General features: G+C 43.9%; 1 protein-coding gene across 1 annotated transcript in view; it reads right to left on the bottom strand.

Moving 5' to 3' along the window:
* The window catches only part of ValRS (Valyl-tRNA synthetase), a 112991-nt gene that overhangs the window by 75329 nt on the left and 16594 nt on the right, over positions 1-21068 (bottom strand). Inside the window, exons 7-11 of the mRNA XM_084609211.1 lie at positions 17373-17492; positions 12291-12399; positions 11778-11957; positions 9878-10002; positions 6471-6574 (exon numbers count right to left, since the gene is read on the bottom strand). Of these exons, the coding sequence (XP_084465337.1) occupies positions 6471-6574; positions 9878-10002; positions 11778-11957; positions 12291-12399; positions 17373-17492 (638 nt within the window). The remainder of the gene's footprint in view (positions 1-6470; positions 6575-9877; positions 10003-11777; positions 11958-12290; positions 12400-17372; positions 17493-21068) is intronic.

Raw genomic sequence — 21068 nt, 5'->3', positions numbered from 1 at the left:
CATCATCATCAGCCTGACTATACCCACTGCAGGGTGAAGGCCTCTCCTATATTTCTCCAATTAACCTGGTTCTGTGCTAGCTGCATCCACTTGACCCCTGCGAACTTCTTAACCTCACCCGCCCACATAACTTTCTGCCACCCCTGCTACGCTTTTCTTCTCTTGGAATCCAGTTTGTTACCCTAAGCGACCATCGGTTATCTTCTCTTCGCACTACATGTCCTGCCCATGCCATTTCTTCTTCTTAATTTCCACTAGAATGTCAGTAACTTGAGTTATTTCTCTGACCTACTCTGCACGCTTCCTATCTCTTAATGTTACCCCTACCATTTTTTTCTTTCCATAGCCCTCTGGGTTGTCCTCAACTTAAGTAGAACCCTCTTGGTTAGCCTCCATGTTTCAGCCCCATAGGTGAGCACAGGTAAGATGCAACTGTTGTATACTTTCCTCTTGAGCAATACCGGTAAGCTGCTAGTCATAATCTGCGAGTACTGGCCAAATGTGCTCCATCCCAATCTTATTCTTCTTGCTATTTCTTTTTCATTGTCCGGATCTGCAGTTACTACCTGTCCTAAGTAGACATATTCGCCGACTACTTCCAGTGCTTCGCTACCTAACGTAAACTGCTGTTCCTTCCCAAGGCTGTTGAACATTACCTTAGTCTTCTGCATACTGATTTCTGCAAGTGACTGGTGGTGGCACGAAAAGTGCTCACACCAAGGCTCACGACTGTTCACATCTCGCACTCATCAACAGTGCCACGGTAGGTAGAGCAGTGGCGTGAAGGGTAGTAGCATTCCAGTAACCATCATGTGCCCAAGTAGGCTGCCACATACGGTGAAAATGGTGATAGCTTTCGTTCAAACATTCCCTTTTCCACAACACTGCTATAATGAAGGGAAATCACTCAAACTAATGCTTGGCTCACTGCGTGCCGGCAGTGCTGGGTGAAGAAGCCAATATGAATGGTGCTTTATTTTAATTTTTTATGTGAATTTTGATATTGCCGCGAACACCTTTGAAACAGAGCCAAATGTTCGTAAACGGTCTCCCTGTTTCATTTGTAGCAACAGCTGAATCGCGGACCATTTAATGACCAAACTTCACTATTCTTTAGCGTTTTAAAGAGACACTAAAGAGAGAAAGGAAGTGGGTTTGCATCGATAGAATGCCAGTTCCTGATTACAAAAAGACTACTCTTACTGAAAACAGAGTTGTTATAAGGTAGTAAAGAAGAATAACAGAAATACAGGTATCGCCACCACAGCCAAACGGCCGAGGCTCACAACTACAAATCACGTGATGCGCTAGGGATCCCGGAGGCTGACAAATGCGAATTATGTTGCATGTTTGAATGCGGTAGTACGTTTTTTCTCAAACATGATAACACGCTTTTATCATATGTAAATGACGGCGAAAAGACAAGACAACGTAAACGTTGCAAGGCAAATACAAAAATATACTTGGAGGCGCCACAGGCGCCCACTTCAGTTTTGGTTATGTTTCGGCTCAGGCATTTCGTGCGCACTCGGATAGTTTGTTTGAACCTGCAGCGCCTGAATTACGAGCTTGGAGCAGCAGATGCGCCTTGATGGTTCCCATTTGAGCATTTGGAGGCACGAGCGAGCGAAATCCGCTACCGCCGACACGCTCCTTCGTTCACACTTCTGCGCCAACATATCGTCGCCGCTGCCGCTTCGACTGCGACCTGACCGCTTGACTGCAGCTACGTACGCCACGAAAAGCATACATATGCTAAGTACCGAAGGAAAAACGCATTATCATTCAATTGTTCACTAAATCATGGCACATCTGACCAACATATACTGCGTCAACAAGACCTTCAACGTGCTATTCGCAGGCGTCGTAAACAAAAGGGGCATACATGCCGCTCATACCAAGGAGAGCGTCGATATATTGCGCTCGTCGCCCAGCGAAAAAAAGGGCCTCGGGTAAAAAGTAAAAACTAAAAATAACGAAGCACCAGAAATACATTGCAAAAGGTTAAAAAAAAATTGATTTATAAAAAAAAAAAAACGCCAGTAGCCGTAAGACTCGAACTCGCTACTGCTTGCTCCGTAACGTTCGGCGCCACAGGAACCTTAGAAATTCTTCTGGTTTTTATGTCATGGCCCCATTTACAATAAAGTGTTTCTGCTGCCGGTCTAAAAATTACATCTTCTTGATCATCGGCGCATGCTGCCAGCTCTCACGTCTTGCAACTAATGTTCTGGATGCCTATGCGCACTATATTGTGCACTGGATCCATTTTAACATGTGGAATTTCACAGCGCTCGCAAATGTAGTGGCGCCGGCACTTCGGTCATGTTCTGCTACCGTGGACGTAATTTTCGCTGAACACGGAGCTGTAGCACAAACCTTGAAGGAAAAATGTGCGACGAAGCTTCAAAACTGACAAGCGCAGCAGCGAGGACACTATTTTGCTGGTAACTAAATCTTATTTGTATGTAAACATGTCAGGAAGCGTTGCGATGACCGAGGGCTCGGTTTGTTTATACACAGTGCAAGAAGGAGCGCAAAAGCTTGAGAAACATGTAAAGTATTGTGCATTACAAGCGCTCTATGTTTTTTTTTCTTCCTTTATGGGCCCATCGCTCGGTAAATTACTCGCTTCATCGTTTTATTTATTTCGGATGAGGCCGTCATTGCGAGTACGCTGTTGCCATGTTGGCCCTTGAGGGATGCGACGCCGCGGGCCGCGCCGGCTCGCTAGCTATCACGGAGTCTCCGCTAACGCCATAGTGTGCGTCACTCAACTCCGACTACGTAGTCGGAGGGCACATTTTGAATTCGACCGGCGGGAACAAGAAAAAACCTCAATTTCTTATCGCAATATATCAGCACTTATTCGATTTTTTGCTGCCGGATATACGGCGACAGTGTCACCAAATGTAGTTTATTAGATTTTCATAGCATCTTTAAGTGTCTTTAGTGTCCCTTTAATGCCAGAACACCAGGAGTGTCATGAAGGCAAAAACAGCCAGGCGTTGTCGGCAGAGTACGCGTGAAGCTTCCAATTGCCAACCATGGCAGGTGAAAAGAGGGGAATTCCTCTCTTCATTTCAAAGCAGGGAAAGGCTGGGCTATGAAGTATCAGAAAAAAATTAATCAAAGAAGTGATTATGAATAGAGTCAGAATAGGAATAGACCGGCGAGTGAAAGCAAAATGCCATCACATTTCCTTGGCATCATTCAGATTGATCGCCTCTAAACTTTAAAAAAATTATAAATTTTGCCTATAATAAGCTATTTTATCATTTTTTTTACTTGTTCACTACAAGGTTTGACTTCAGGCATGAGAACATTTACGTCCCGCCGCAGCGGCTCACTAGTTGAGGCACAGAACTGCTAAACCCACAGACGCAGGATCAAATCCTGGCCGTCGCAGCCAATTTTTGATGGAAGCAAAAAGCAAGGCAGCCGTGTGCTGTGCGATGTCAGTGCACGTTAAAGAACCCCACGCGGTTGAAATTTCCAAAGCCCTCCATTACGGTGCCTCTCATAGCCTGAGTCGCTTTAGGACGTTAAACCCTACAACCCATAAATCATGAAACTGGGACATGCAGCTGCAGTCATTTGTGACTTAAAGTAAAAGCTTGTTAATTGGAATGTCAAGGTGTTGGGAAAAATTTATGAATTATGCGAAGTTAAAATGATTGAATGACCGCGAAAAAAAAAAAAAAAACTTGCATCACACTAAATTTGTTTGGTGAACGACTAGGCAATGGTTACTTCCTTTTGGAATGAGAACGGTGTGACACCGATTACTTTCCCAATTTATCTTAATGCTTTATTGCGTGCACACTGTGAAAAAAGTCAAAACAGAACTGCTCTAAAATGGTAACAACCTCCCCAGCACCTTTCATGGAACGACACAGTAGTGGCAGTGCCCCATTCTGCGTTGCATGTAAGGAGGCTTCACCGAACATGCAAACTGCTGGCTTGGTTTGGTTTGTGCTTCCCAAAGTGACTCAGGCTATGAGATGCCGTAGTGGGGGGCTCCGGAAATTTCGACTACCTGGGGTTCTTTAACGTGCACTGACATCGCACAGCACACAAGCACCTTACTTTTCGCTTCCATCGAAAATCCTGGCTGCCGAGGCCAGGATTCGATCCCGCATCCTTGGGAACAGTAGTTGAGTGCCGTAACCACTGTGCCCCTCCGGTGGGGCAGCACGCAAACTACACTGGACAAGCTTATAGTTTTGAAGGAATGGAACAACCACACAGATGGAAGCAAAGGAAAGGCACAGTGCCACTAGTCGACGTATGAAACAGCCTTCAAATGGGCTCGAGTGGCTGGTTGATGGGCAGCCAATAACCACCGTCGTTGCGGGCTAGCACAAAATTCAGAAAAGCGAAAACAGTTAAAGTGACCGGTCTGTTCTCACAGATGAGACCGCTCATCCTTGCGTCCCGCCTGCGACTGCGCATACGAAACTGGTGCACGAACTACTTTGCAGCATGCAGCTCAGGTTTGAGTACGACTGTTTGGATGATTTATTGTGCCAGTCAAGTTTGTACACAACCACCCTTCAAGAGCCCATTATAGCCTTACATGACCACTGGATGGCAGCAATTCAAATTACAGTATAGTACCCACTAATTAAAACTACAAGACACCAGAGTTATTTTGTTTAGAACTGCACCTTAATATGATCCAGGGCTGAATATTGTGTGATTCATGGACATCCATGCATACAATAGTGTTATGGAACTATTTCGCTCGCAAACGTAGCTAAATGTATTAGTGCAACAACAAAATATCACCTGCCAACTACCACCTGCTACGGGCATGATAGACTTTGCCTGGCTGCAACGGTCGACAGCACCAACGCTGATGGATAGCTTTTTTTTTTTTTAAATGGCCGTACTAACACCCTCGTGTTAAAAGAAAACAAGGATGCAAAAAGTCAGCGTCTCAAACGGTGTGCAGCTTGCCTTGAGCTGCTGATGTGCAGCTGATAGCTACTATCTCTGCGGGCCGATAGCAAGGCTCAGAAAATGAAACTATGCAGCAAAGATGCACTTCCAATTGCTTGAAGTGCCGTTCAGGTCTCAACAATGCACCGCTCCAGATTGTGGAAAAGTCAACAGGGACTGTCTGGGAGGGAAAAGTTTTCAGCCAAAACGGCACTGCAAACCTGACATATTCGACCTCATCCGGAGCATTGGAGGAAGAAAAAGTTATGGTTGGTTTGTGGGGTTTAACGTCCCAAAGCAACTCAGAAGAAAAAGTTATAACACTCAAAACCACACATCAAGCTGCTTTATAGTAAAGTAAAGTCACGTAAGTGACTTTATGTCACTTTAAATTAAAAGCTTTATAAGAAAGTCACTGGGACCAGCAGAAATATTTGCCATATAAGTTGTTGGTGATAACATGGTACTGAAGATGCTTTCTGGTAATTAAATGGCTGCTTACTTGATACGCCTTTTTGCTTAATGAAAGGGACACTAAAATATTTTCCACCCCTCTCTTGTCATCTCTTCATGCCATTTTATTTTTTCAGTTACAAGATTTTTTTTTTTGTTTACATCCTGTGGAAGTATCTCTGCCACTATCACTTTTGGAATGTGGTACTATGATAAGAAACGGCAAAAAATAACAGGACAAGGAAAAAAATAAATAGGGGGAGCTGTGTGCGCCCTTTGCTGCCACGCGATTGCTTGCAAGATTCCGGCGCCAATAGCTCTCGTGCGTTGGCAGCAAGAGCAGCAGAGAGTACCAGCAAAACGAGGCTAATAATCAGTTTTCTGGATCAAAGGTGAAAACAGGAACACGCGCTAAGACGCAAGTCGACCGGTGGCGTTGCGACCGCGCACTCTTCCCTAGCCTGGCGATGGTGGCTCCGGCAGACTCTGAGTCCGCTACCACCCCCCTTTCCCAGCCCCACTTGTAGACACATTGTGTGAGCTACGGCAGAAATGGAGGCTGCTGCTGTAGTCACACCGCGCTCTCAGCACGATTGCAAAACACTTCAACACTTCCACAACTCTGAGTAATGAACATTTACTGTAAACGTTTTCAAGGTGGTTTCCCTTACATTCAATTCAAGCTTTCACGTGAAAACTGCATATAACGAAAACCCAAATGTAATGAAAAATTGTGCAATGAACATTTACTGTAAACGTTTTCAAGGTGGTTTCCCTTACATTCAATTCAAGCTTTCACGTGAAAACTGCATATAACGAAAACCCAAATGTAATGAAAAATTGTGCAAATTTACCAATTTCGTTATAACCAGGCTAAATTGCATTAGTATCTTTGAAAGTTGAATCAAACTTCATTTCTTCACTTAAGCCCTTTTCAACAAATCACATGCGTGCTAAAGATGAAAAACAAGAAAACAGAATGGCAGAAAAATCTGCTCAAGCTGAATACTTTTTTTTTTTTTTTTTTTTTTTTTAAGAAAGATAACTAGCCATACAGGCTACAGATGAAATACCTGCAGATGGGCACAACCATGGGGTTGTCCTTGGTATCTCGGTAGAGGCCTTTTTCCTTTAGGGCCTCCAAAACAGCCTTCCGAGCATCAAAGCGTCTCATGCCCTACAACAAACATGGTTTAGAGGGCACTGTAAAGCAATTATTCTGGACATAATAAATGTGTATGCACAAGTGTAAGTTAAGGAAAAGAGTTCTTAGACAATAAATATAATTTACACTAAAACAAGAGTAAAGAAAAATAAAGAAGAGAGACAGAACCAAAAAGCACAGGTCAGCAAAAGTTTTCTGGAAATACGGTCAAACCTCGTTATAAAAAATATAGCAAGTGTAAAATGAAGCAAAAGCGAAGTCTGTTTTTTTTTTATGCTTCATTTCTATGAGAGTTTTATGTGTATAATGAAATTAAAAAATTTAATTGTAATGCTTGACTGGGTAGAACAAAGCAGTTTTTTTCTTGTATTCACATGGCTCAACAAGCGTAAAGCAGGTGAAAAAATTTCAAGAATCACAATACAGTCAAATCTTGTTACTATAAACACCACATTAACGAATATTTAAATTAATGAATTTCTTAATTATCCCCACCAGATTTCCTATTTTCCAAAGTAAAAATATTTCAGAATTACAAATTTCGATACACCGTATATTTCAGAATAACGTATATATTTTGTTTTTTTCTATAATCTAAGAACATCAGTATTACGAATTCGGCTAAAATTAACAGCGTCGCAGCTTGCCGCCGTTTCTGAGTGTATGGTTCATGGGCTGTAGCTATCATCATAAGCATATCTAGTGCCAGCTCCTAGCGGCACAACAGAGCTGTGGTTTAATATACAGTAGCCAACGGGCCTAGCAGCCTGTCTTTGTCTTCCTCCATGCTTTGAGTTGTGCGTTGTTTTCCAGTTAGTCATTCGTGGTATTCGCGCGTGCGGGCAGATATTTTTTTATCGCGGATTACCTTATTGCGAAGTTTGTGACAGATCTCACAAGGATTGCAGCCAGCGAAGGTGTCAAGAAGATGGGAGAAGCAGCATTCGCTGCAAGAAATTGAAACAGGGAAAAAGTGAATCGGCTTTTGCAGATAGCTAGCATTGCCCCTATTGGCTGCCTGGATATTTTGAAAGACCGATACAAGATTTTCAAACTTCAGGGAACACCAAAGACAAGGTCATATCGAACTCTGATGCTTTTTGCGCATGGACAAAGTCCATACTTTCATCTCACAGTGCAATCATGCACCTGATTAGGTGTTGTGCAAAGCGGAAGGTGTATGTGCTGTAGTGGTGTAATGTAGTGTGTGGTTGTGTGTGCTGCATGCAGCAGAAGAATGTAGCCGATTTTTTCAAACAAATCAACTCTGAAGTTAGTGCAACATTTTCATTATTAAGATTTTTCTTGTCTGCGCATGTGCCTACTGCCAAGGTAGTACGTCATTTTAATACCTAGGTTTGACCACTGCCATATAACCGCAGATTTTTCATTATGACAATATTTCAAAATAACGAACAATTTTTTGCGGTCCCGCGTGAGTCTTTATATCGAGATTTGACTGTATTTCGATTATTTCAATGGCTCACAACAAAAGTGCGTTTGCATCACCCACTCCGGTCGCACACTTAGCCATCTAGAGGCAGTGACAGACACTACCATCAACGGCTGATAGGCATGTGACCGGCACATGATCGAACCGCCATGCCACGTGCATTCTGCGGTGCACTCCAACAACTCAGTTGTGCAAAATGGCTACACACAACCCGTAAGCAGTTCAACAAAATCAAGAATTTTAGAGCGGTCGACAGCGGGCCCAGAAAGAGGATGTTGCTACGGGCTTCAGTATTGCACCTAGCCCGCTGTCAACAAGCAAGGCAGTAGACTGCAGATATGCACTCATAGTCGCCATGAGGAATGATGAAGCATATCAGCACGTGTCACTACGACAACTGCACAACAAGAAACACTATACCTTACTGATTTTGTCTAGAAATTTGTCCCCTCAACTACTTTTGAGTGCTGCCAAACAAAGATTGCATCGTTGTTTAAATAAATATGTTTTAGCGTGGTGCCAGCATTCTTATTTGTGTGTCTACTGTCGCTCTCCAATATGAAATGAAATAAAAGAGATTTCAAATGTTTATACTACCAAGCTTTGAATTAAAAAACTGCCCTTTTGCACCTTTGTATTGTCCGTCTTAAAGAGCCCTTTGGTTAGGTTTAACAGCAGACTTTTTGCAGGAATTTTTGTGTGCCCTTTTAAAATGAATATCCCATATAAAGAACAACTTTTAACTTAAATCCCAACCTGGTTATAGTGAGGTTCAAACGTAGCTACTGTAATTAGCTCAGGTTTTCAAGTATTAAGCATTTCCACATGCTAGACACTGATGATATCAATGTTCAATCATTAGTGGTTGCTAATTAAATGAAGTAATAACCAAGAAAATTGCTAACTTGAGCTTTCAGATGTCTATTATTAAAATTTTGAAAAACTTGAAATCTAAAGAGTTTGCCGTGCACCCTAATATGGCTTTCCATTACCATAACTCTCGAAGGCCATCACACTAAGCTAGTGTTAACCTGTGCTAATCGGTGCCAGTTTATTTGCCTTGCTAAAATTCACCATCCACCACTACCAGCAGTTGCCCCATGCATTGTAGTTACTGCCCCAATATGCCTTCCTCTGTGGAGAGCACCAGCTGGCACGATATCACAACCACTCTTGCAAACAGTTGCCAATAGCTGCCATTTGCACTGCTGTAAGTAGCAGCGATCACTAAAAAAATGGACTGACATTAAACTTGCAACACTTGACTGTGAAGTGCTTCACTGAAAAGTGAACAACAAGAACACATTTATCCACCTTTTGAATGCAACACGTGTAGCATGTGTCTGAAGTTTTTAATTCTTTTTCTTATTTTTAATGGTGCTGGTACTGGAAAAGTGGTGCAGGTTGCACAGAAACATTAATCGATCTCACAGCAACAGGCAATTTCAGGACAAAAAGATACATTTTATTTATTTTTTTTTTTTTTTTTATCTGCGGGGAAGTTGTTACAAGTTGGGTGGTATTATTACGCTGCACTGGGGCAACAGGTCCACTCACAGCCAAGTGCTTCAAAGTACCTCAGATTGTATACACAACTTCTCAGTTTTTTTTTTTACTTCTTTCCTGCGCTGACCTCTGTGCCTAAGTCTATGCCTAACCTAGACCAGTTTCTAAGGGTTAGCTTTTGTTTCATGACAATCCTGCCACTCCATTTATCGAAGTGCACGCTTCTTTTCTATGTGGGCGTGATGCACAGTAGAGCAAGCGCAAAAGCATGCTAGTGCTGTCACAAGCAAGATGCCCCCCCCAACCAGAGGAACAAAAACACTTTACTGAAAAGCCCACACATGCTCACAGCTCACCGAGAACTGTCCACAGCCAGGGCAGATGTTGCCATTGTCGTCAATTATGGTGATGGATGGAAGGTCATGTCGCATGCCCACCTCATAATCATTGTGGTCATGCGCCGGGGTGATCTTGACAGCACCTACAAAGGAGGGGGCACAGTAGCAAATGTGCTGAGACACCGATTACCACACTGTTTCTGTACTGCCGTATGAGCCTTGCTTGCATCCCACTTGAAGGCAAGTGGGACTCTGCTAATTAGTCTTGTACTGCAACATTTTCCTTGCTACTTAGCTTTTATATCAGTATTTTTCCTTTTTCAGAGACCCAGCTAAAACACAGTACAGAAAAAGCTTGTTAACTTGAACTTCACGGGACTGGGCATAAAAAAGTTCGAATGATCCGAAGTTCAAATTATCAAATGACCCCTAACAAATTGACAGGAACCACTTGCATTACAGCCCATTTACTTTAAAAAGACTGGAAATGGTTGCCTGATTTTTTGACGAGACTACAGCAACAACAGACTATTTTTTTGCACAGTAAATGACGTCTTATTGTGAGCTAACAGCTGGGAACATCAAAGAAGAGCTGTTGAAAAATGGCAAGGGCCTCATTAGCAGCCTGCGTCACATATAAGGCCTCACCACAAGATGCATGACGGGCTGAACAGCACTTCACGAGCCCACATTTTTTGAACAGTGGAAGAACCATGTGGACGGAAGTGCAGAAAATGCACAGTGCCACCAATTAGCCTCTAAAATTAGTTGCAGTCTCCGTGCGATGGCACGAACAACGTGAAGCTCATAGAAGCAAAACTGAAACTAAGAAGTGGCCTATTCTCTCAGAGACAAGGTTGTCTGTTTTATGTCATGCATGCCGTTGCGCACACATCAGAGGTGCAGAGTCAACCCTGCAATACATATGCAGTTCAGGCTCGAGGAGAGCTATTTCGAAAATCGCTTACCATGCCAAATACATCTGGACATGGCCTAACAGGGGCAAGACCTGTAGCACCCGCCCTTCTGAATTAATGGGGTTGCAAGCTTTTAGCTGCAAGTCTTTGAGGTCAAGCAGAACAGGAAGCAGCCCCACCACCCATCTCTGACTGCTGCGGCCGTCATAACGCGAGTTTGGCTCTAACAACCTTCCACGGTTTCATCTGGCTTTATCTGCTCCTAATGTTTTAGAGACCAGTAGCCCTGTAACTACGCCACCCTATTACGGGGACATTTCTTTGGTCATGTTCCAGGTGCCAGGCCGCCCAGATGTGGAAGCACGCAGTTCGAGTTATCCATGGCAAATCTGACTCATGTTCGAATTAACAGGGATTAATACACAGACAGCTATGGAGCTTGGCCAGACTAAGTAGTGCAGTTGGATTATACAAAAATCTGAATGACTGAGATTCCATTTAACTAAGTCACACTGTATATGTTTGAAACATAGTGTGAGGTCACAAGATGAAAAAATCTTGAAATGAGTAGTTTAAACATTCGAGTTCAAGGTCACCCTTACAACATAGCTATAACTTGTGAGATCTGAATACAACACCTGCAACTGTAGAATTGGCCTGTTTGTTTACATGGCCACTTTTGGCGTGCAACGGCAGGCAGTGAAATGCAAGTGAGTTTAACGAGCCCTGTGCATTCTGGACGCTGCTCAATTCAATTTAAACTAGTAGGTGCTCGTAATAAAGGGAATGACTGGCAAGACAACATCTGCTTTTAAGTCTATGAGGATGTGGTTAGCGAAGCACTCACAGCACACGTCTACATTACAACACCGCATGAATTTTTACTACGACATGGGTGAGGGAGTGCCAAATCCAGGATGGGCCATAGCTGCTGTTGTATACTTATGCCTATATACCGGCCTCAGGCCTCCTTAAAAGAGACACATGCTGCATGCACTCACCAGTGCCGAACTCCATGTCCACGAAATCATCGCAGACGATGGGCAGATTTCGGTCACAAAAAGGGTGCACTACGTAACGTCCGTGCAGGTGGAAGTACCGGGGGTCCTCTGGATGCACGGCCACCGCAGTGTCACCCAGCATTGTCTCGATACGTGTTGTGGCCACCACCACTTCCTCGTCTGATGGGAGAGGGAAGAGAACGGTCAAGCCGCTGCATTCCCAGTATACTCAATACCTCCACACCTCCGTGACTCTGCAACACTTTAATGCCCGAATTCCTTCGCATGGAATGAGTTCGTTGATGGTTATTTCGAGAAAAAATTTGCCCAGGATGAGCTCTTACATCACTTGACACATCGCTAATGACATTACACTATCATACACATGCAAAAGGAACACAACCTCTTGATGCACTCTCAATACAATGCCCCTCAGAAAAGGAAGAAATGCTCACACTATGCCATCTCTGGATGTACATCGGGTCTTAAAAAGGGCAATAAGTGTGTACTAACCTGAACCCAGAACCTTGTAGGCAAATGAGATGAGCACACCAAACTCTACCTTGTCCTTATAGCCTGGCACTGGAATGAGCGTGCGGCCAGGAAGCTCTCGTTTGTCAACCTAAAGGAACAGCAGGTGGACACGCACACTCACGGTTATTTTCCAGCCATTCAAAATAAACAATGCATAATAAGCAGCATCAAAAGTGAGTGATGCACTCCTGCATAATGAACAGTGACTAAAGTAGCTATCCAGAATTAATACTACAATATACACTAAAACCAACAGCACTATTCAGGCCACAGAATGCACCAATCAATCCTTCTCACTCACCAAGTGCAGAGCTTGTTCACTGAACAGTAATGCACAGTTTAGTCTAAGTAAAGCAAATTTCACATCACGCCTTCATTATTGGACGATAAACTCTCAACCTGAACTAGCATTTTAGAAATATCAAATAAATTAAAAGCTTTTTATGCTATGCACTCAATTCTATTAAGTATAAACATATGTTTGTCACTGGTTATCCGAAAATGGTTTTGTGATAAGATCTGGGCATTTTGAAATTTGGCCAGTCAAAACAAGAAGAAAGGGCCTCAAGTAAGTGGCGCATGTGACCATCAAATCACACTGAAGGTCAACAAGCTTGCGCTAGTGCACTGTACCACACACCCTTTGGTGCCACTCTGTGGTCAGCACAATTCTAGCAATGACTACCACGGACAAGGCCCGTTGTAGACAGACAGAGAGGGAGCATACAGGAACCACCTTACGAAAGCCACACCTGCTGTACCGAAATGGCAGCGCACTCCATCCACGCTTCTTGCCCTGCCATACCATGACGAGATTCTTTTTAGTATAATTACCGTATTTATAATTGCCTTGCTAAGCAACTCGGGAGATGAACTGCAAATAATGATTGATGACCTAGACAGGAAAAGTAGAAAGGTAGGCTTGAAAATCAATATGCAGAAGACTAAGATAATGTTCAACAGCCTCGGGAAGGAACAGGAGTTTACATTAGGTAGCGAAATACTGGAAGTAGTAGGCGAATATATCTACTTAGGACAGGTAGTAACCGCAGATCCGGACCATGAAAAGGAAATAACAAGAAGAATAAGATTGGGATGGAGCGCATTTGGCAAGCACTCGCAGATTATGACTAGCAGCTTACCGGTATCGCTCAAGAGGAAAGTATACAACAGTTGCATCTTGCCTGTACTCACCTATGGGGCTGAAACGTGGAGGCTAACCAAGAGAGTTCTACTTAAGTTGAGGACAACCCAGAGGGCTATGGAACGAAAAATGGTAGGGGTAACATTAAGAGATAGAAAGCGTGCAGAGTGGGTCAGAGAAATAACTCAAGTTAACGACATTCTAGTGGAAATTAAGAAGAAGAAATGGACATGGGCAGGACATGTAGTGCGAAGAGCGGATAACCGATGGTCGCTGAGGGTAACAAACTGGATTCCAAGGGAAGGAAAGCGTAGCAGGGGGCGGCAGAAAGTTAGGTGGGCGGATGAGATTAAGAAGTTCGCAGGGGTCAAGTGGATGCAGCTAGCACAGAACCGGGTTAAGTGGAGAGATATGGGAGAGGCCTTCGCCCTGCAGTAGGTATAATCAGGCTGATGATGATGATGATGATGACCGTATTTACTCGAATGTAACGCGAAGGGCAACTTTCCATACTGCCCAGTGGGAAACAAATAAAAGCACAAAAGTACCCGAGATAATCGCTTGAAAAAGTACCTTCAATAGACATTATAGCCATTGCAGTCTAATCAAAAACACTCAATCGTCGTCATCGTCGCCAGAGGACAAGCTCTCGGAAACCGAGTCTTCCTTTTCACTCTCGTCCTCCCAGATGATTCGGAAGCCTTTGCGGTCAGGCTCACATTTAAACATCACCTCCCACTGCATCCGCCACCCATGTAAGGTAGATTAGTAGTGTCTAGCCGTCGAGCAGCCTCAAAATTTCCGATTTCTTCTGCTATCACAATAGCTTCCTTAGACGAGCGTCGTACCGTGCATGGCGTGTTGCCATCGCGCGAAATGCGATAACAGAAGTAAACGCGCTAATCCACTACGAAATATGCGACAAGTGCGTGATCAAGGGGACAGCGTGATTCTGAGCCCACAAATAAAAGGCGCAACGTTTTGACTTTGAATGAATTGGGATTTGGCTGATTTGGCTTCCCTGGTGCCCACGTTGCTAACGTAACATTGTAAAACCGTGGAAACCAAAACAGAATGGTGGCGAATTCAATATGGCTACACCACGGCGCTGCTTTAGGCCAACCAAATTGCAGAATTCGATTATAACGCGAGGGCAGACTTTGAGAGCCAAAAATCATGAAAACAACTCACGTTACATTTGAGTAAATACGATAGGCGTTTAGATCATGCAGTGTACTTTGTACTGTTAAAATTAAACATACTGAAAGCTGAAGTTTTTTAGAATGCGTGAATAGAATATTGAAAACATTGATACTTCCCTTCCCTTTTTACCGGTTCTACATCTTAAAGTTAAACAAGGTTTTACTGGCGGTACCACCGCTACAATGCTGATTATTCCCTACCATTGCCTTCCCCTCACTTTCAGCCCGATCCGCGTGACTGTAGAGTTAAATCTCATTAATTCGTCTACCATTAATTTAGAAATTTGGAAAATTCAAACCAGAAGCATGGTCCAAGCTGATGCTCATGTAAATACAGTCGAACCCGGATATATCGAACTCGAAGGGGATCGCGAAATAGTTCGATATATCGATAATTCGATATACAGAAATCGACGTGTGACGGCACTTACGATGCGAAAAAACAATACCGTATTTGTCGCGTAATCAACCCACTCGCATAATGAACCCACCCTCCACTTTTGCACCCGAGAATTTGAAAAAAAAAACAAAAAAAAGCGTTAGGGCCAGCTTGCTCACATGCAAGCGACTGAGCGAATATTTTCAAACTTGGTGGAACTGCGTCCCTCTCGCCGCTCGAGCCACCGCGGCAGCTCAAAACAAGGTTTCTGTGTCGCCGCGGCAGCAGAAATCGCGAGCATTTTCGCTTGCATGTCAATGGCGCGCGTCAGTCCGTTTCGGTCGTCTCATCCACAGCTCATTGGCAACGTGCCAAGATGCTGCGCAGCGATAACGCCGGGGCGCGTTTATCTTTTGATAGCTCCTGCGGTGGTGGCGGGGAGCGAACTTGGCAGAGTGCCCGTGATGGCTTGATTGCACAAGCCTGGTTCGATTTATCACGCCGCGCTGGGGGGGTGTCATGATCGCAACAGCTGACCGCATGCTTTCGCTGATTCATACATGCAAGGATAAACGATAAAAAAAAATAATAATAATAATAAAATAAACATCCCCGCAAAAGAAAAAAAAAAAAAAAACCTGCCGCTTTTTAACGTCCGCAGCCGCCATATCTTACGCTACACCGCGCGTACAGCACAAAGATAAGAAAAGATGACTTGCAAAAAAAAAAGAGAAAAAAACAGAGAGCTGCCGCTTAACATCCGCAGGCGCCATAGCAACGTCCGCCGCACGCAGAGGGTTCGCAACACACGCTGGAGAAAGCGTCCGACGTCTGTCTGAAAACGAGCTGAGCTGGCTTGGCGCATGCGTTGCACGTGCTGAAGGAGAGAGATAGCTCGGCAAAAGAATGGGCACACCCACGCACATGGCTTGCAAACGCCATGTGTTGGCGCACGGGAAATGATAACTGCAGATGCGCGCGCCTTTGGGGAATGAGCCTGGCGCTGCCCAGACCAGCCATCGCCGAACTCTCCCCTCTCATTCCTTCCGCGCGTGGCTTGAAAACGTCACGCGGCAAACGGCCAAGGGTGATGCGATCGTCTTTGGGGAAGGCACACTTTCCAGTGCGTGGTGCGGAGTTCGATATATGGAACGACTGGTGAAATTGAGTTCAATATATGACACGACTTTCCTATACTTTTACATGGGAATTTCAAGGGGATATTTTGTGAGTTCGATATAACCAAAATTCGATATATCCAGGTTCAATATAACCGGGTTCGACTGTATGTGGCATCGGACGCTCGTCAATTCGGACATGGGCAGCCTCGCAGGCAGTTACATCGAGGTACAACCTGCGAAGCCAGCAATCAAGATCCCCAAACCTGAATTGCATGAAACAGCGGTGCCCATGCCCGTCAGGCGTGCGCGCTATGGCAGGTGCAATGACAATCGCAAGACCCCCATTGCCAAAATACAGCCCCATAGCATAGTTTCAGTTTCACATCTAATAAATTAATGCTAATTGCACCATTATTAGACACTTCTTTGAGGAAGCATTGGTATTTTAGTTTTATTTTGGAATGGAATCACACCATCCTCTGATGCCTATGGATATTTCTCTCCCCTGCATGCACATACTACTTCCTCCCCTTTTTTGCATAAATTGAACCATCCCAGTTTTGAGGATGCTTCACTGCAGAATCTGTGCAGTCAAGCATCTTCAAAATGCGACGAGACTTTATTGAAAGAGCGTCACTTCTACTGCACCATGCTGTAAGAAGAGCCACAGAGGCACTTACAATTTCTCCAATACTGCGTGCAAAGCAAAGCACTCATAAAAACGCAAAATATTGTTCCTGTCACTTCGTTTTCATTTCATGTAGAGACAACCATATTTCAGACATTTCATTTGATAAAGTTACTGTAACTAAAGAGTTCTATGTTTGTTTGTTTTTGTTTTTTTTTTTTATTTATTTTTTTTTGGGGGGGGGGGTGGAGTGGGAAGGGGAAGGGCAGTTTTGAAGGGCCATTTAATATTCCAAACTTTTGGATGAGTTGAACATTTTTCCTGGTCCCTGAAGGCCAAAAGAACGAGATTTTGCTGTACTACTACAATTCTAGTCCTTTTCAAACTACATACTACCTTCCCCCCTCCTTTTACTTAGTGCCCACTGCTAACACTGATTTATTTTATGATTATGATGATGTTAATATATATGCATGCTTTCAACATGAAATTGAACCAACTTAATTTACTCTCACAATACAGCTGGCCACTAGACGAAATAGTGCTGCAAGAGAAGATCAGCACAAGAATAGAAAGAAAGCAGGAACCTCAATGTCGGAGATGGCTGAACGCAGGGTGCAAGACCAGTTGATGAGCCGGTTGCAGCGGTAGATGAGCCCTTCATCGTGCAGGCGCACAAAGGCCTCAGTCACTGCCTTGCTCATTTTCTGCACGCAAGTAATGCCACACATTTACTACGCAGGGAAGAGAAGAAAGCTTGATATGTTTCAAGAGACAGATTGAGATGGCCTACTACATAACTGCTTTAAGACCAAATTTATATGCAAGCACAAAAGAAAAGACCAAGTCTCACAACTCACAGCCTTCAAGTACAATCTTATGTCTAAAGTGGCAAAGTATTGCCAAAAGTGGCAGTACCTGTACTGTGAATAACAACTATGGTCATGACAGTGTAACAAACACTACAAGCAACTTCTTGTAGCAGTAGTTTTGGTAGGATCAATACGCAGCTGAGTGTTGAGTTGTGGTAGCCATAGTGATAAGCTCATTTTTTATATATCTGGCTTGGGCTGAGAATGTAGCAGCACCATCGCATAAAGCATGTACAGCATTTTTTTCCGTGCGCATGCCTGTGTAGTCATATATGCTCTCCGAGAGGCCCAAGCTTGACATGGATCCCAACACTTCCACAAAACCTTTCATTATGGCTGTGCAGATATATACTCAAAATTTAAAACACTAGGTACTGAATGCATTAATTCATTGTTTTATATATGATTGAAGAAATGGATACATGAGGAGTTCCGAATGTCCATTAACAATTAAATACTGTGCCAACTTTTGTAAATCCGACCATGGCAAAGCCACAATATATGACCAACTTATCCGAAAGTCGAGTTTAAAGTGCCAGGAGAGCAGTAAAGAGGTTTTTCTACGTCATTTACTGCATGGATCAATCATTCGATACTGGCTGTGATGGATGCAAGGCGTCCATGTACTATAGTGATGCAGTGTCAGTGCATGTTATAAAGAATCCCATGTGGTAGAAAGTATCTGAAGCCCTCCACTACGATGCCTTTCATAGCCTGAGTCTCTTTGGGATGCTAAAGCCCATAAATCAAACCGGAATTTCCAAATGTGGACTCTCCCATGCACCACACTTGGTGAAAACAAGATGGCCAACCACCCACTTCAAGAAAATTGCAATGCAAAAGCATGTTCAACTATGAAGTTTCTGTGAAACCTCTACAGCTTTCCTTCATAGCTTCAAGACTGCATTAATGAGCAATCACTTCATTATTACAAACCTACTCCACTTCGAGGAAATCCACAAAGCTTTGGACTAATACTGTCCCAACTTTGAGTTAATGATCAATTGACTAGTGCCCTACTAACAGCCAGTCGTTGTAGTTAGCACAGTTGGCAGAGCAACTGCTCCTGACAGGTGACGGTTCCAAGTTCCGATCCCTGACCAAAACAAATTCATCGAACTGCAACTTTTTGGGAAAGCTGCAATTTCTTTCTTTCTGCAGCTTTCTTCTGAAGCCGTACGGCTGTGCTTGGAAGTACACTAGTGAGTAGTTATTTTCCTATCGCGAATTTACTCCACCTTGGCAGATTCCCCTAAACACTAGCCTAAACACTAGAATAAGCCAGTCTGCAGTTTTTATCAATACAAGTGCTATGTAATATGCACACGGACAATATTTTAAAAACACAGAGTTAAAGGTGCAATTCAGTAAAAAGCCCAGCACAGTTAACATGTGTTCGCAACACCATGTCCACAACCAAGTACAGAAAAGTCGGACAAGTTAAGAAGGACGTGGTGCCCTATGGAATTAAATGTGATTAAAATATCACATCAAATATGGTTATAAGGCCACAATATGACTCAAACATCCTTATGACATGTGTGGGGTTTCACGGCGTCTGTGGTGCAGCTTGTACTCTCCCTATAACACACGCAGAGCTTTGTACCCCCTCCTCTCGCGCCTTTGGCCTCCTGGCTGCCTGGTCCACTCTCCAACATGCCGTTCAGTGAGGGCCTCATTGGGCACCATTAACATGACACAGGCACGAAGTTGCGTCCTCAGGAGTCAGATTGCGGGCGCAAAGGAGAGTTTGGAAGCAGAGCCAAAAGTGCGGGTCATGGGAGCCGGCTACAGCAGCAAGGTACGTGAGCTACCATTTTTCGCTGTCCCGAAGGCCTGTGCGGCATGCCGGCAGACATTTGCGCGCCTTGTTGGACTGGTCCCTACCATTATCAAGCCGAGAGCTCAGCGGCCTGCTCTTGCGGCCCTACGAGTGCCCAGCGCGACCCACCGTGCAGCTTTCACTGCTGAACAGCCCGGTGCAGTGTTTTCCCCCATGCCAGCCTGCATGTGCTAACCCTTGACAGGGCGCGGCTGCTGCGCGGGCTGCGGTGGACACCTGGTGCAAGCAGCCTAGGAGTGTGATAAGCACCACGTTTTTGTACCGTAGCTTTCTGTCAATAAATGTTTGTGCTGTGAGTGTCACTGATTCCCTCAAAGTAAGAGTGCATGAGCACTGCAAGAGCAGACAGGACCCCTTTCAGCTCGGTGCTCAAACTCTGCTGTGGGTCTCCCTCTCCGCATGGCCCTGGACACTAAGAAGACCACTTCTGGGTGTGTATATACATTGGAAACGAAGGGGTTTAAGTAGAGCCCCACACACGTAAGAAAACAAATGTAAATTAATTGCACTCAGAACAAAATACGGGTAATTACATCAGAATCCACTCTGAAACCCTTGGCTGGTAAGTCAGACATGGTGACCCTAGGCCATCGAGGCAAGATAGTTCGATCTGGTTAAAGGGATGTGTTGCATGTCCTGCAGTAAATAAGAAATGAAAATAACAAAAACAGAAAATAAAGAAAGGTGTCCATGTTTGCGGAGTGATATGCCATCAGGACACCATGTCACTGAAGAGACCCAATAAAGCTGTCGCATCATAACCTAAAAGTGGAGCTTCAGTGTCCTCTGAAGCTTTCTTGAATAACCAAGGAGCAGCCAAAACAATAACAATAAAAAAGCCCAAGAAGGCTTCCATACAACGCATTTACTGAAAGATTAAAATGGCTAATGCAACTGCCTTTTTTTTTTTTTACCCACCCATGCAAATACTCAACTCAAACAACAATGAAAAGTTGACACACTAAAGTAGCTTCAGACAAGAATGCATACTTCTAGCAGGATACTATAAATTTCAATACACCCAGTATATTTTTGTTGCAGAAATCTTTCATCAAATGACAGAGATGGCCAAAATAAAAGCATCTCTGTGCAGCACACATGGAAGCAAAGACTGCAGGTGCATGCCAGCATCTCGTGGAGAGTGACACTACAGTAAAACCACTTTAGTTCAACTTTTGCTTAACTGAAAATTCAAACAAGCAGCCTTGCTGTTCTGGAGCCAACTAGGTCATCTCGCTCCCCTCTGCATGTGTTCATCCACTCAACCAAAACTACATGCTCATCCCATGCCATTTGTAGCTTGCTGGGGGGAATCTCCTCCAGTGTAACACACTGTGAGAAAGGCTATGAAGATGTCTACCATTCTGAGCATTCCCAACAGTGCACGAAAAGTCAAGTAATTCAGGAAACTCTAAATATTGTTGCTTCCACCCAGATTTCACCTTAAAAGCAGACAATTATGAATCAAACAAATTTTGCTATGATGCAAACGGCTTTTGGCAGTTTCTATAATAAGGACCATTTGACAATTCGACCTTCAGATAATTGGGACGTTTTTCTCAGTCCCT

Source organism: Amblyomma maculatum, chromosome 7, assembly GCF_055883805.1.
Source record: "Amblyomma maculatum isolate TAMU_Amacu chromosome 7, ASM5588380v1, whole genome shotgun sequence".
Classification (NCBI taxonomy): domain Eukaryota; kingdom Metazoa; phylum Arthropoda; class Arachnida; order Ixodida; family Ixodidae; genus Amblyomma; species Amblyomma maculatum.
The sequence above is the reverse complement of the archived record's forward strand: the minus strand, read 5'-3'. Positions and strand labels throughout refer to the sequence as shown.